This window comes from Brachypodium distachyon, chromosome 2 (assembly GCF_000005505.3).
Source record: "Brachypodium distachyon strain Bd21 chromosome 2, Brachypodium_distachyon_v3.0, whole genome shotgun sequence".
Taxonomy (NCBI): Eukaryota; Viridiplantae; Streptophyta; class Magnoliopsida; order Poales; family Poaceae; genus Brachypodium; species Brachypodium distachyon.
In genome coordinates this window covers 23,059,543-23,076,086 of record NC_016132.3, presented here as the reverse complement: position 1 = coordinate 23,076,086, position 16,544 = coordinate 23,059,543, and the positions used below count along the sequence as shown (strand labels likewise).

General features: G+C 43.8%; 1 protein-coding gene across 2 annotated transcripts; it reads right to left on the bottom strand.

Moving 5' to 3' along the window:
* Nucleotides 1-396: 396 nt before the first annotated feature.
* On the bottom strand, nt 397-7,766 carry LOC112270886. 2 transcript variants are annotated; one of them, XM_024459433.1, is made up of 11 exons: nt 7,315-7,766; nt 4,059-5,459; nt 3,344-3,486; nt 2,515-2,742; nt 2,209-2,410; nt 1,942-2,139; nt 1,673-1,846; nt 1,486-1,599; nt 1,017-1,403; nt 823-897; nt 397-719 (listed from the first exon to the last, which is right to left on the bottom strand). In XM_024459433.1, exons 1-11 carry the CDS (start codon nt 7,651-7,653, stop codon nt 600-602), a joined length of 3,381 nt encoding a protein of 1,126 aa, XP_024315201.1. In that variant the 5' UTR covers nt 7,654-7,766; the 3' UTR covers nt 397-599. The 2 variants fall into 2 exon arrangements, with proteins under 2 accessions (XP_024315201.1, XP_024315202.1); XM_024459434.1 differs by having other exon boundaries at nt 397-729; nt 7,315-7,763.
* Nucleotides 7,767-16,544: the final 8,778 nt, after the last annotated feature.

Genomic DNA, 16,544 nt, shown 5'->3' with positions numbered 1-16,544 from the left:
AGGGAGCAGATGTTTTACACCAATTACATTCATTTTTTTTGTGACACCATTTACCAGATTTTTAAAAATGGGAGTGTATTCCATAACCGGTTATTTTTCTCTATTCAATACTCGTATTTTGTAAACATTTTTACATAGAAAAAGGAACATTTTTTATGTAGTGGGACCATTTTTTTCTGTAAAGGAACAATTTTCTGAAAAACAACGAACATTTTTATGAACAAGGTTGAACATTGTTTTGAGGACAAAACATCTTTTTATGAAGGAACATTTTTTGTGAACACAGAACAATTAGGTAACAAGCAATAATTTTAAAAATGAAACTTTTATAAGTAGGAACAGTTTTTGAAAGATGAAAACCAAACAAAAATCAGATGCTGATGCTCAAAAACCTAATTAAGAAAAAAAATGACAGATTGCTAAATAGCAAATTCCAAAAAATGTTTATAAAAGTTGTTGTCATAATTCACCAACTGCAGGAAAGGGAGAGCGCTAGATGCCATTGCTACGACAATATTCTTTAGTGCATGTATCCACTCCATACTGTCAGATCAAGTTTGATTCAGTAGCAGCATAATACTAGTGCAACAAAGAACCCTCTACCGATTTGCAGGTATTAACGTTGAGAGGTCGTCAAATGTCACCGGCTCCAGGCTCGCTGCCGCTCCCACTGACACCAGACGCATCCTGTGGAGTCCCCTGTGCGGATGATGATGAAGCTGATGTACCCTTGAACAGAAACGCAAAAATCAGATAAATAGCACTTGTAAATGCTTTTGAAAACCGGACAATTTATCAGACAAAACTGGGCGAGATTCATACGGGTTGAGAAGAGGGCCGAAGAATCGGAAAAGGCGGCGGAAGAGAAATGTTGGCTCCGGTCTGTCGGGTGTAATTCTGCACGAACAGAAGGATGAGACTTTTTTTTTCGAGTGGGGAAGGATGAGACTTAGAAGCGCGGCAAGCACAGAAATGGCTAATGGAGTACATATGAACTGTTTCCGAGGGCAAGTAACCTGAAGACAAGTCAGCCAGTACTCGTTAGTCGATTGTATAGCTGCCGCAACATGCTCTTGCAGCTCCTGCTTCATCTGCTGCTTCACCTCCTCATCACGGGCTTGCCGGCTCTCCTCCACCTGCTGCAGCTTCTCCTCCAGCAAACGGCTGAACCTTTCCTCCACATCGGACACCCCTTGCTGCCTAGCTTGCGTCGGCCGCGTCTTCAGACCTTGTGATTTAGCGTCGGCAAGAATTTCCTTGGAGTTGACTAGGCCATTGAAGATGAGCCAACGGCCATGTGGCTTCCCCCTGCAAACCTTGTACACTGCTTCGCTGTCGATTGAACTGTTGATCCAGTCGTAGTCAGGGCCGTGTATCTCCAGCACAGCTTCCTTGTAGGCCTCCTGTAGAAAGAGCAAACCGAACGTTGACTAAACGGTGGGCAGGAATGTAGTAATGCTGCGTAGGAAGAGCTGGTATGTTTACTAGTCTCTGTAATGCAGGATCATCGCAGCTGTTGCTAGGGTTGCTTGAATCTTTATTCCTGTGGCCATACAAGTATGCTTCAATAGGTGTCACATCCCGGCCTTCTTTCTCACCCTGCGTTTGCAATTAATTTGTGGATATTATAGTTAATAGATAAATATGTCAGAGCAAATGTAGGAAACTTTGCCTTCTTCTGGCACAGACGAAGCAGAGAACTGCTTCCCTGCCTGTGGCCTGGCTCCCTGTTCATATTTCTTCTCTTCCTCGATTCCATCGACTTCTCCTTCCAGATCTCAGATGACCATTTCCGAGCAAGGCTCTCCCACGCTGCAGGACAAGCCTGCGTCCAGTAGGGCATGACCTGCAGTTAAACAGTTACATCGGATGCCAAATACCAGAAGGAAGTAAAATTGTATTTCACCACAAAGCTCTTTCTGGCCATCAACAGAGAAATACCTTCATGTACTCCTCCTGGGATAAATACTTGGCTCGGGCCTCCTGTGCCACTATTTTGATGCCCCGAAACTTCTTGAAATAGTCTAAGACAGCATGAATACGAGCACTGTATATCAATTGCTGAACCTCCTTCTTGATGACATTGTTTACTACAAGTTGAGCATGCGCCTCAAACCCATCCTTCCATCTATACCGTGCCTGCAAAGTACAAATATATTAATGACCTATTACATAGATGTGGAACATATAAATCAAGTCAGTGCTTGCCCAAAAGTCTGCACTGATCCGTTCCAACAGATTCTGTTTCTCTCCTAGGGGGTCAGGAGCAACTGCATAGTGTCTCCAATTTTCAGCATGCTGATTGCTGCCCTTGTACTTGACCATCCCTGGGTACCGTTCTCGTACAATGCATCCAATGACTCCATTTGGTAGCCGGGCATTCTTGTATAATGGATGCACCAACCACATACTGCACATATGGACCAAACAAAATGATAGCATACAAACTTGCATGGTCAATGAGGGTGTAAAAAAGAAATAGGAATAGGATGGAGGTCAGTTAGATGAACTCACGTGTCCCCGACTGGAGTGAGGATAGGCTTCTCCTCCTCGTCTGATGGAACATTTGGCAGAGAATGGCACCACCGTTTTTCAATAGTCACTGTCTCAATACCCCCATCACCTCCATAATCAGCATCATCGTGCTGGTGCTCATTCCTAGGAGTTGCACAATCTGGTACATCATGTCTCAGTTCAGTAGGACCAGCCAGCTCCTGTGTAGGATCAGGCGATTTGGAATGGCTGCCGGACAAAGAAACAGTAAAGCAACATCTTTTATGAAACTCTGAGTAAATATACTACATCAGCCAGCGCTATCTTAAAAATTGAGTACATATTCCAAATAAGCAGCATACAAATACTACGTACAATCCAAAGCACCATAGCAAACTATTGAATATTGGACGGTAAAATCAATGCTATTTATGAATGGGATGGATGAACCACCCAACCAAAATGAACAAAAGTACTTCCATTAGTAAATACTTGCAATATTGCAATACTTGACCAAAAAAATATTGTTCACAAATGACGACAGTTTACCGTTCTCTAAGTGTTTAACTTCCCAATTGAATCTACCAATCCCCGACCCCCAACACACAAACACTTTGATATTTGCTGTCGTAAGGTAATCTTTCTTGGTGAGAAGAGGGAATACTAATTGCAGAAATGTATTGAGCAAATAAGCTGCTCAGGCAACAGGAAAACTGAATGCTGTAATAATTGTGCAGCTAATACAATTTTAATCATGAAGCATTGGTTCATATAAATCAGGTACCTGAAGATGGAGATACAAAACATCACAAATACCTGCTGCACACTAATTAAAGATGTTAGGACTAACCTGTCAGATTGTGTACATGGTTCAACAAGTTCTGAAGGACCATGTTGCTTGCGCCTTTTTGATGACTGACCACGCACCTTGCGCTTCTTTGATGATGGATGAACAGACGCTGACAGCACATCAGGTTGTGATGCATCATTCAACTGCATAACATCATCATAAGCATTTAAATCGTGCATTTGCATGGGAAATGGACTTTTCTTTTACTTGTCAAAATTCCAACAATAATATTTCAACTTGCAGATGCAATGAACTGCTCCCGTCAAAGAATTAGCTGGACAATTCAAGGGATTATCAGTTCAATTGTGTGGCTTGTTTGAACGAATATACCCTCATTCGACACAATCCTTCAGATGGACAGCCGCATTTGAGCAATATCTTCCAATGCAAAGGGACTGAGTCGCATTATAGTATATCGAAACAAGCTGTTAAGCATATTTAAGCATTCAAAATTATCCCCAGAACACAGCTAAACCACACTTGAGATACACATCTACAGTATTAAGACCAACACGTGAAATTTCATATTAACATCATCAAATTTTCTTAGATATAGGATATTGTTCTAAACGATGAAGTTAATGCAGATGTTTGAGCCATATCAAGTCTCAAATCAGTTACTGATAGAAAAAAATTGAAATGGATAAAAAAATTCCACAAAAGCAGTGCGGACATATTTGACCTCTTATCAACCAAGAAACACATAGATGTGTACCTGGGAGGGGACAACAGGTGATGTTCCGTAGGGCAGCAATGAGGGATTGTCACCTTCAAGTTCAGAAGACAAGGCGCCACCTGGTGCCGAACTGCTGTTCACCGCTGGCATTGAGGCAGCAAGGCGACGACAGGAAGCTGCCAAGGTCATGTGCTGGCGGGTCCCAGAAGTAGATGGGATCCCATCTTGTTCTGCTTCATTTGAAGTGCTCACTGAACCTTTCCTTTGATGCCTGCCATGTGTGGCAACACTATTTCTATTAAGTTCAATGTCTACCTGCTCTAAATTGTTTTCTCTACTGGAAAGTCTGTGTGCCTGTTGCCCATCTGTAACTCGTTCTGAAGTCTGCAATTGAACTGAAAGCACGTCTGCACTGCAAGAGCCTTCTCGGGGGATATCATGTTCACACCATGAATCATAGCTCATACTGTAGCGGTTAGTAATACACTCAGGTTGAAGTGCACCATGATTGGAAGATGAGGGTTGTGTGTTTGCATGAACACCATCCAACTCATTACAGCTAGTTTGAGGCACTTGTTGCTGAGGTGTCGAACTAGATGTCATGTTGGCAATTATTCCCGTTATATCTTGATTATAAGATTGATTTTCATGTGGAGGAGAATTCAAGGGCTGGGTTGGCTGAGCGTCTATTGGGGCTGTTGGCATCTTCGCCAAACGGCTACTACGCCTTAAGTGGATCCCTTCGCTTGAAGAATTCATTAAATGGGCCCTCTTCCGATTACCACCAGAACTTTGTTTGCTCCTTTTCCTCTTCTCATTCCATCTGCTGCTGTCAGGCTCGACATGTACCTGATCTGCATGAGCCCCGTCACTGGAAGTCCCCCGTGCATTCTGTTCATGTGTAGCTTGGTCGAGATGTTCTATCAGCTGCTTCCCAATATTTCTAGGGGCAACCGTAGTTTTCTGTTTGCCATGCCTTGTAATGATATCACTTGGAAATCGTTCCTGTGACTGGTTTGTATGATCTGAATAGGCTGAACATCCACTCTGAGTTTGTAGAACAGGGGTGGCCTGACTAGAAGAGCCCTGATGTACCTTCTCTGCATGGCTGGACTGAATCCTGTTTTGTTTTAGGAAAAAAGATTGAATTCTAGACTTGTTCTTGCTAGGCCTTGTAGTAATCTCATGGAGTGGATCAATATGTGAGTCTTCTACATGGACCGAGTCCGAGTGACTGTAAGCCACTTCATTCACGTTCCCACTGTGAGTAGGGATCTTCTTGTCGGCTCTAGAAGAATTGAACCTGAATGGCTCATCCTTATAGACTGACTGGTTGGGATGCCATCCTTGTGATTCTGAATGGGTGGGCATCCTATACCTTTCTACTTCTACATGTACCTGTCCTGCAAGAGTTGCTAGACTTGCAGGATCTCTCAACACCTGATTCCAGCAAAGAGAAAAACACAGTAATGTGTGAATAGATCAAATATAGGTAGTGAAGATATAATCAAATCAATGACGGTCTCAGGGCGGAAAGGAACCGGATCAGTGTACTAACTTTTGCAGGTTCGAACAGTTCGCGGATCACTAGAACTCAAACCACCATATCACGACTCATTTATTTTCTCAAGTGCCAGTGTACTTTGAAACTGCTCTCGATCATTCGCTAAGGTAGTTTCACCCAAAAAAAATTGTCAATGTTTCTCCAAAAACTTTTTATTTCAATTTTCAGGATGTAAGAATTACCATTAAAGTATCATTTGCTTTTAAGCTTTGTTTTTCCTTGGCCTGCTTGGGCTATAACTAACTCTGTACTATCTATCCAATACATCGAGACGAAAAGCTTTTGTGTTTTCTCCTAAAATAAGGAAATATGTAACTAGTTAGATTACATGAAGTAACATAACACAGCACAACAACCTCAAATTGCCTCTAAAGGGCTAGAAAACCTGGCCAAACTCCAAGTTGTAGTTGAAAATCCGGACCCAACCGGACCAGAGGTTTAATTGCAAAAAGGTTGGAATGGGATACCTGGACTGCTCGGTTCATTCCAAGGGTCGACCACGCAATCAGATTGGAAAACACCGGAAGAACCAGATAGTTTTCTTAAAAAGCGATTAACCAGAATGGTTTCATAAAAGTAGAACCGGAGGTTTCTGGTTTCAAATGAAAGAGAGCATGGCACCTTGGGCTGACCAGTCTAACAGGCCTCACACCATGACAAAAGATGGGGAGAGTAAAGAGGGGCTCTATCTAAGGTCTCGCGTAGTTCAGGTGCTTAGAGAGGTTCAAAAAGAAACTGAACAGAAGTGCTACTACTTTTGCAGTATTAATGCTTGGTTAGGCATATAATTATATCTAAAAAAGATGATAAAGACATCTAAGCACTTATAACAACAAGGAGGTGCAGGCATTGGAAGTGACTCTTATAGGTGCTTGACGTCGTGACTACATTCTCTCTTCAGCACCCATGTAAAAACACCTTGTATTGAAAATGCATCACTCCTGTTCTAGGTGGCGATGGTGATTCTATCTGTGACAATGTGAAGCTCCGGCAAGAGTTTGTACTTTGTAGCGTGTAAGCATATTACTGTTCAGGTTAGTATTATGTCCAATTTTTTATAAACCGAATAAACGGTCTAACAACTTTGGTATTACGAGAATTATCATAACATTCTTGTCTTTAAAACAGGCGGTAAAACCAGTGAAACAATGATCTAGCCGACTCAATCACTGATCTATTTTTAAAATATGCCCCTGAGTCTCACAGTCACCGTCAGAGTAAATATGATTGTTCTTATGAGCTTTGACTGTCTTTTGCATGCAAACATCTAATTGTGCAGGCCATAAAGTTTGTACAAGTATATTAAAGTCGATGGTATTACTTTAAAACTGGTGGTCCAACTGACAAAGTGCTGGTCTGATGGGCTAGTGGGTTTACTATTTCAGTCCAGTCAGTCTATTCACCAGTTCGCCATCTATTTGGTCCACTCACCAGTCACCACTTACGTTCCTATTTTCAGAACATTTGCTCAACTTTTATAGTCCAATCGATCGAATAGCAATTGGTCTTGTATATTTCGATAGAACGATGATTTCGCTGTCATACATATTTTTCATTTAGGAAGGTCTAACTCCAACAGACTGCAAGAAATACAGGAATAAATGAGTGCACACTCCATCCATCAAATGATAGTTGATTCACATCACCAAGGACCAGTAAAATGCTTCAAAATGATGGCTCCCAAGGAAGTATTAAGGCAGCAGGTAGACATAAGAGAGCACAAGAACAAACCTGTGGCTCCATACTGACTAGCTGAGCCACTGGAAGGGCGCTGGCCTGAGGGCGGGTACCGGCAGCACCGCAGATCGGGCAGGCGAAGCTCTTGAGGCCCCGCGGCACGCTCAGCATGGTTCCGCACCCGCCGCACGGCATGCGATCGTGCGCCGAGACGGCCGGGGTGATCGGAATCGCGCGCCGCGGGCGCCGCGGCATGAGCTCCGGCGGGAGGCGCTGCTCGGTGGCGCAGCCGGGGCAGGCGAAGTCCGTCGTCCCGTGGTCAACCTCCAGCGTCTCGTCGCACCCAGCGCACCGCACCTCCATCGGAGCCACCAATGCCGCCGGCGACGCCATGAGCGTAGGAGGCGGCGGGCAGCTAGGGTTTCTTGGAGGATGGAGCTTTGCGGGTTCACTATGGTGTTTCGCGAGTGGGGTTTTGCGAGCGCCGAGTTCGCAGCGGGCTGGGGGCAATTTCCGAGTGTTGCGGCCCAAATGATTTGTCTGGCGTAGGACTGAGCCGCTCGAGGGATTTGGTGACTAGAAAGGGGCCTGGCACTCGGCCCAAATAATTTGTCCGGTGTCCCACTGGAGCTGCTCGAGGGGCCGCACCCGGCCCCTTGTGCGCACCAACTGTTTTTCTCAAGTTTTATGTTTCTCAGAAACTTCTTGCTTTATTGGGAATTTGGGAGGCGCTGTCCGACAATTATTTTTGTTTATCTGTCCTACATTTAATTTTAATTTCTCTAACTTTTTGTTTTATCAATTAATTTTAACCTTTTGGTTTGAAGTTTTAAATTTTTTATTTTTTTATTTCAAACATCCCATTTTTGCAGAATTTGAAGTAAAAAAAATAGATGTTGCCTCTAGACCTCTAACCCATGCCATCTTCCTCATGCACTCGCCGGTGACGTGTCATGGGCGAAACTTGATGCTACTTCTGGACATTCGACCCATGTCGAAGCCACGAAAATGTTGTTGACGTAACAGCCGGAAGTCGCCAGTCAGAGTCAGAAGACATCAGCGACAATGATGTGAGAAACATATCATCATCTTGGAGAAGAAACAATGAAAAGGATTGGATGACCACCCAAGATTGGCTCAGACGGATCTGAAGAGACCTGACCGAAACTTGCCAATCGATAGGAGAAAAAACCAATGAACCGAAACACATAGACTATCTGCAAACCAAAAAGACAACCCTGGATCCACCACTCCAAAAGAGTGACGGCCAACCAATTGTCTGACCTCCTCAACACCACTGGCGATATCACCGCCAAGGAGGTGGGCGAGGAGTCAGCAAAACTTTATTCTTGACATGCACAATGCCATCATAGCCACCATAGTACCGATGCCGGTTAACCAAACCCTGCGCAGATCCAGGGTCCCCAACCCCTCCCGGCGTTGGAGCGCCAAGAGGAGGCATGGACTAGTCTGATTGTTGCCAGCAGGCCGGAGTGGACGAGAGAGACAAAGTTCTGTTTATGGCGGCTAGGCCATGCTGGGTAATTTTTCATGCGGCCAGATCTGAGCATGCAGTCGTCTTCGACAAGGTGCATCCGGACTTGGTAGGCTTGCTTTCAACCGTCAAGTCGAAAGCTAGGCTTCGGGTCTAGGCTGGGACCGTGGGTGTTGCTACGTACTACGTCATGTTTTAACCGTGGATGTTAGCCCTTCTTTGTGGCTTTTACGTAACTTTCTCTTCCATAATGCATTGAGACACAAGTTTTGCATTTTCTAAAAAAAAAGTTGTAAAATTCTTCCATACAAGTAACTACACGACGTACACAATCTTATGACCAAATGTAACCGGAAATTAAACAATTTAACTAGAACTGGTGTGACCTGCTTCAGAGGCAAATGAAGATTTGGGAAAGGGACGCAAAACCTTAGTAGGCTTTCTTGACCCCTAAATCTCATGATTCTCCTTTTCGGTAGTTCGCAAATGCGTGTGTTGTTATCTAAGATGCTTTCTGACCAAAAGGGACTGCTCCGAGAATCCTGTTCAGTTGAGTGCCTTTAATTTTCTCTCCATATTTGTCAATTTTCTTTTCGTGTTTGTTTATTGTGAATTCGTCTTCAGCACCATCTTTTTTGCACTACCATCTCTCTCTTTACCATCATCTTTATCTTGAACCATATTTGTGAGCTCTTTATAGTTCTCCATGAAATCTAAAGACACTTAGCCCGTAGGAAATAAGTCGGTCCTATGCCTCATGTGGTATACAATTCCATGCTTATTAGCGAACCCTTATAGATATAGATTGTCATCCCTAAAATATAATGTCGCATTATCGTGATCCATCTATTACATAGAGCCAAATCCACCTTTCGTCAATGACTATAGTTTCGTTGTACTTCTATATGCGGAATTCTCGGGATCAGGCGGGTTGGAGCACACAACACTGGTGAAAAGTAGCAGCAGAACATAAATGCACCGTCCATATTTCATTTTGCTCGCTCAATACTGCAAGCATATTGGTGATGAATGAATCTCACAAATCCATGATTAGTGATTGCATTGAATGTGATTAACATTAATTTATCGTGGATGCCTTCAACTAATGTCTCACACATTTATTATGATTACTTACACTAAATGTCATTAACATAAGTATGAGCTGACAACACATTCGATGGTACAACTTTTTGTTTAGTAACATGCATTCATTAATTAGTCTCAATGTAATTAACTACTCGCCGGTGAATAAATTTTCTAATCTCCAACATGGATCGCATGGTGACAAGAGGGGTGGTATAGCTCACCGAGGGCACAAAATCCACACTCAAAAATCTTTTTTGTTTTAGATTCATGAAAAAAATGGAATATAAAACAGTGAAATCAATCGTTGGGCAGGAATGACAATGGACCGCCGACCCAGATAATCGAGACCATTGGGTTGCTTGGGCCGGTCTCAGATAGAAATTGGAGCAGTGGGACTAGGCTCATTGAGCCAAAGGTTAATTTTTTTTCAAAAATGAATATGCACTAATTTTCTCTAATTGAGAAGTATAAGATAGCTAACAAAATCGCTACCTAAACTACACAATAGTTGTAACTCGAAAGCAAACAATTTTTTTAAGTGTCCTAAATGACATATTATATTTGTGTCTATGTATTAGGTCACCATAAGATTAAAAATTTACCATAATGGTGTTGAGAAATAGCAATGCATACTTGATATTATTATAGGATACTTTGGATAATTGAGAGTGTTGAAAATTAGCAATGCATACTTGAGAAGTTTCTATAATACTTTGGGTAAATAGATAAGATATTTACAAGAAGCCTTCCAGTGAATGTTTGTCATAAGAGGATTGAAATATTCTAGGAAACTTGAGAGATTACTTGAGGAGCTAGAAGGCTTATGGATGATAATTCTCTAGAATAAGATACTTATATTCTAGAGAAATAAATATTTTTAGTAGGATGTATAGCATGATGACACTTGTCATACATCTCATGGTCTTGTATTATGATGGAGTACAACCACAACCACCACAACAAGAAGTGTAGACCCGTGAGTTTACCCAGGTTCAGCCCACCCGGAGGTGTAACACACTACATCCTGCTTTGTGTTGTATTCACGAGTTTGAGTGTGTACAGGTTGCCGGGGGATTCTCGGGCTTCGCTACTTGTTCCTCTGAGGACTTGGCTACTTGGATGAATGCTGAGTTAAACTCTAATGAATTCGAACCTTTGGACGGTGGCATTAGTCCTCCTTTTATAGTCAAGGAAATACCAGAGGTGTCGATGCATGCAGCGCGACACGTTAATTACACGCGTGTCATCACTACAAGATTTATTTTACCGTGTTAATCCTCGCTGGACTTCATGCAGTGCCCAGAGCACTGTACGTGTTAAATAAAATGAACGGCCGTTCCAGCCTTACCGATCAAGACTAGAGGTGGCATCAGATCGGTGCGGTCCGGCTAGGCCGGCCCATTCTCATCCATGCGGGCAACTACAATTCAATGCATCAGAAACGGACACATGACCGGAGAAATCTTGTCGCCTCCTCTTATTCCGCGTTGCTCTCCAGGTGCCGCGCCTCCTGCTTTTCCGGGCTGCCTCACGCCTCCAGCTTACATCGCATACTCCTCCTATTCGAGGCTGCCTCCTACTCAATCCTCTAGCTGCTCCGCCTCCTTTTTAGTGGAAGTTCCCTACCTCCTTCTCGTATTCCGGGCTGACTCCTGCTGCAGTCCCGACAGTTCAGCTGTTTCGCCTCCTTCAATTATGTTTGTGCAAAAAAACTACAATATCAACGATGCTCTCTACCCCGTCAACCTATAAATTACTATAGCAATCTACCTCCCCTCTACCTATAACTTATTGTGGCATCAAGGATGCTGTTTTCATGGCTTATGCTGGAGTCATGGTTGTTTGGCCTCGCTGGCGTGCCAGCCATCGTCACGTCGTCAGCGAGGCGCCCTTACGGAAGGACATCCTATATTTTTGTGCTCAGCCTTTTGGTCTTGTTTTACTAATCAATAAAAACGAGGCTGCTGTGATGGCATCGTGTTCGCAAGTAAATGTTATTCCCTTCGTTTGGGTTTATAGGAGCCTCATGGAATTTTATGCGAAATTTTGATCAAAAATTTCGTTGATAATATGAGATCATTGCGGCACAAAAGATATATAGTTGGCTTCGTGTTGCAAAACTCTTTATAATGATATAACTTCTATATACATATATTAAATATAATTTGAATAATTGTTGGTCAAAAGTGTGGCACAAATTTCAAGAGAAGCCTTATAAACCTAAATGGAGGGAGTAAGTAACTAAAGGGCTCATTTAAGATTCAAACGTATGTCTGAGGCTAAATCATTCCCTTCAAGTCAACTTCTGCTTTCATCACCTTAAATTACGTGGGTTCAGTTTGTTGATGCTCAAGTGATCCATTAAGACTAAACATTGCCCAATCAAAACCCTCGTTGCGAAGTAAAATGATGATTCCTGCAAGACAGTACTTCAGACATTTGCATATGTGCATTTTCTAGATACTTAATTGTTATAGTTCGTGTTATAGAATTGAATGAGAGCTTCCTGTTTTAACTTGTATCGACTGCTTTGGTATAGATTTTCAGTGTGTTGATTAAAAAACTATTTTGTGTAAATCTGAGAGGTATATTAGGTGCATGTTATATGTTGGTGTATTTTATTTATTTCCCATTTTATTGCAGTGCTCCTTTCTTTCTTTCCTTTTGCATTTACACATAGTCCACACTATTGCCATCCTCATCGTGGAAATTTTCAAATGAGTTCAATAATCATGTGTCTAATTCTTTCTCGGTCTTGCTTTTGGTCCAGATTGAACTGAACAGGTTTTGGGCCTAATTTTTTCAGAAAACCCAAGTGACCCGGATTAGGCACTTTGACAGCGAAACCGACAGGTAGGGCCCACAGGTAAGTCGTCACGTCAGACGAACTCTTTTTTTCTCAGCCCCTCATCTTAGTCTATATTTGAAGTTTGCACCCAACTCCAAATCAAATCTAAAAGAAAAACAGAAAATTAGCACATCTTTTGGCCGGCTGTGCCGTGCAGCAAGCCGCCAGAGATGGGCTCCGACGACCGCTGTGACCTCGCCGTCGATCGATGCCTCCTGTGACAGATCGATTTCGCAGCAGAGGGGAGACACGTGGCAGCGCGGAGGTGCGAGGGAAGCAGTGCGCCAGCCCGCAGCAGAACGGCGGCGGCGGCCCACGGGGCTCAGCGGCGGCGGCACGGGGCAGCGGCGGTGGCCCGCAGGGAGCGGGCGGCGTGCATCAGCGGCGGCGGCGGCGGCACGCAGCAGCGGTGGCGTGCGGGGCTCAGCGGCAGCAGCGGTGAGGCAGGGCCGCGGGTACGAAGGCAGTCAGGTAATTTTAATTTTCTGTTTTTTAGATGTTATTTGTTGTTGGGTGCAAATATAGACTTGGATGAGGGGCTGGGAAAAAAAGAGTTCGTCTGACGTGGCGACTTACCTGTGGGTCCTACTCGTCGGTTTCGCTATTAAAGTACCTAATCCGGGTCCTTTGGGTTTTCTGAAAAGATTAGGCCCAAAACCTGTGGTTTTATGTTGCAAAACCCAAAACTTGTGTCTCGTGGAACCCTATTCCCAAAACATGTGGTTTTCTGAGATTTAGTCTTGGATTATACATCAGTAGCAACATTGGTTCATTTGTGCTTAAACCAATGTATGAGTTGTACATAAATTCCATGTACTTGTACCAATCTCTGAAAGACGCTCTGTTCGAGAAGTTGAGCATGCGAGGCCGTTCATTTCTGAAAAAGAACCAAACTTGGATCAGATGGGTCACATTCACAACTAATTATTGCTTCTCCGTTTCCTATTTCTGTTCTTCTGATTTATTGTGGTCTTATTTCAATTTTGTGATGGTTAATTATCAACTTGCTTCTGTGGTGATGCTGCTTCGATTTCCTTTGCAGGCTAGTGTGGTTATTTTCCCAAGTCAACACCTAAAACAGAGGAATGGTCTGATCCATGCTCGTTTGGGAGTTCTGTAATGAGGAAGAACGAGTTCCCTATTTCTGAATGGAAAACAGGAGTTTGTATGATGCGTTTGAAAAAGCATCCAAATTTATTTCTTTTGAGTAAATATCATTTTTTAGCCTCTACATCAACTCTTGTGACACAATCTACCATATTTAATAAAATTTCTGCAAATTTACCCCATTTAAGTACTCTCTTTAAGTAAACTTGTGACTCAAATTACCCCCTCTAGAATTTTTTCCCCAAATTACGACAGGTCGGATCCGCGTATCATGACTACGTCTGAGAATGCCGTTAATCGAGAAAGTGGGGTGCATTGATATGTGCATTTTTCTAATGATACGGGTAAGTAAGCTTGCTTGGATGAATTATTTGCTTGTTGCAGGTAGCCACAACGAAACAAACAAGAGCAGTACAATTTGAAGCACGGTGTGAGAGCTTGTCTGGCTCGCCGGCCGACGGCATCTGCCTGGACGTCTTTGGCTGGAGCACACAACAGCCTCCCGCCACAGCGAGCTGCCCGAGCGATCTTGACGACAAAATTACACGTAACCATTTTACACGAGATTATTAGGTCGAGCGTAGCTTCTCCGATCACACCTCCAAAGCTATCATAAATGTTTGTTTTTTTCAGATATGGACATTTTAGTCCTCAAAATCAGCTCCTAATCACGTTTCCTAAACGGATATTTTGTCTTCTTTATTCGCCTGCTCTACCAAACTTGCCCCAAACTAAACGAGGTTTGGGATGTCCGGATGTCCTCGTTTGTCCGTCTCGGTCCGCCCGGTCCCATAGCACAGAGGTGATTCCCTCTGTTTCCCATGCGCGACAGAGCACAGAGGCAATCCCCATCGTCTCCCTTCACCTCCCCGCGCCCTAGCCGCATGCCGCGAGGAGGAGCCTGAGTTCGAGTTCCTCCTGGTATCCTCATGGTGGTTTGCGGACAAAATTCAGGACTCTCATTGAAGATGTTCTTAGGATCAGACCTCAGAACTTCCACTACCGAAGCCATACGATTGAACGTTACCCGCAGGGAGTGAAGTTTAAGAGGGGACAGAACCAATCCCCACTTATTCTCCCAAAAGCAAACATCCCTAGCACAATTAACCAAGGAAGAGACACGCGGAAAGAAAAACGTTGTCATCCGCTTAGTCTGCTTTCATAATAAGGTGCACTTTCCACTTGCACTTTACAGCCATCAACCATGGCATGAAAACACCATTAATCTTGACAAACGTGAGGTACTTCTCAGAGCAAAGCAGCTATAGCGGCTGGTCGCAAGTCGTGACTGGCACGGCCGGTGGTATTTCCCTGTCGATCGTCATCCATCATGAGCTACACACGGCACAGGGAAATCATTTCAAGCGGGGCAAAAGGTATGAAGTGGTTACAACATCGAAGTATGTAGTAGCATGCATTAGTCTGACAAGCAATTAAATTAAGTCACCCCATTTCCCTCCCGTATAATCTTCCCTGTTTTTTTTTCGATGAATCTTCCCTGTTTTTCTCTTCAACTGTTTCCGGCACACGCATGCCTTAAACTCCATTACATGGTCTCTTCATCATTTTCTCCCTCTGTTCTAAATATAATATGATGTTCTAGCTTTGTTAGTAGATTTTTCTATAAACTTAATTAAATTAATTTAGAGTTTTTTGACTTAAAACAAAACAAAGCTAGAACATTTAATATTTAGGAATGAATATAGCACAAGTTAATTTGCTGATCTTACGCGTTGCCTCTTCATGTCAGCGTTGACATGAATGGTCAGTGGGCCTAAAGTAAGGTGCTCATCATCGTCGTAAATTCTGGCGAAATGTAAGCCATAGACTTGGATTGAAGCTGGACCAGTGCTTACTAGCTCATCATGATTTATCGAAGCACTATGCTTTTCTGAAACTTCTATTTTTGAAACGTATAGCTTTTCTAAACTTTAACCAAGGCGCGCTTGATGCAAGCTAGGGATCTCCCCGGCCCCATCCAGACTTGCTTCTCGTAGAAACAGGTGCATATTAAATTGTGGAGGTTCTCGCGTCCGTTGTTGTTTTACAGTGCTTGCCCCCGTCCACAGTAGCCACAAATGATTTGTTTTTACATTGATAAAGATACATCTAACTGGCTATGGTACTCCTCCGATCCATAGTAAGTGTCTCAGGTTTAGTACAACTTTGTACTAACACTACTACAAAAACGTACATCAGTAACGGACGAAAAAATACATCAGTGGCGGGCAAGCCACCCGCCACAACCTCATTGCCGGTGATGTGTCTATCATCACTGGCGAGCAACCTGCCCGTTACTAATGTCTACAACATCAGCGGCGGGCATAACACAACGACCGACACTAATAGTATTTTTGTGAAAAAAAAATAAAAATGGCCACCTGGCCCGCGTTGCAGCCCAAACCCAGACTCGTCGGCGCCTGTCGGTTCCACGGCCTCCACGGCGCACTGCCGCCCGGATCGTGGTTCCAGCCGCACTGCCGCCCGGATCCGTGGTTCCACGGCCTCCACGGGGCCGGTGACGGCAGGGACCGGGTTTGTAGGAGACCGCCACCACCAAGAGGGAGAGAACTCCACGCCGCCGCCGCCGGCAGCGACTATGGTTGGACAAGACCGCCACCACTTGAGAGGGAGAGAAGATTAGAGAGGAAGATAAAGTTAGAGAGAAGGAGAGAGGAGAGAGAACTAACCGGAGCAGTGGCGGCTGGATCCAGCGGCGGAGGTGGGGCGGCGGTTGGCTCCTCGTCG

Excerpts from the sequence above, each read along its gene's own strand:
- LOC112270886 (XM_024459433.1), bottom strand. The coding sequence starts at position 7,653 with ATGGCGTCGCCGGCGGCATTGGTGGCTCCGATGGAGGTGCGGTGCGCT. Across the intron at positions 2,140-2,208 it reads GGATCAGTGCAGACTTTTGG|GCACGGTATAGATGGAAGGA; the intron begins GCAAGCACTGAC and ends TGTACTTTGCAG. Across the intron at positions 1,600-1,672 it reads TTCGTCTGTGCCAGAAGAAG|GGTGAGAAAGAAGGCCGGGA; the intron begins GCAAAGTTTCCT and ends TTGCAAACGCAG.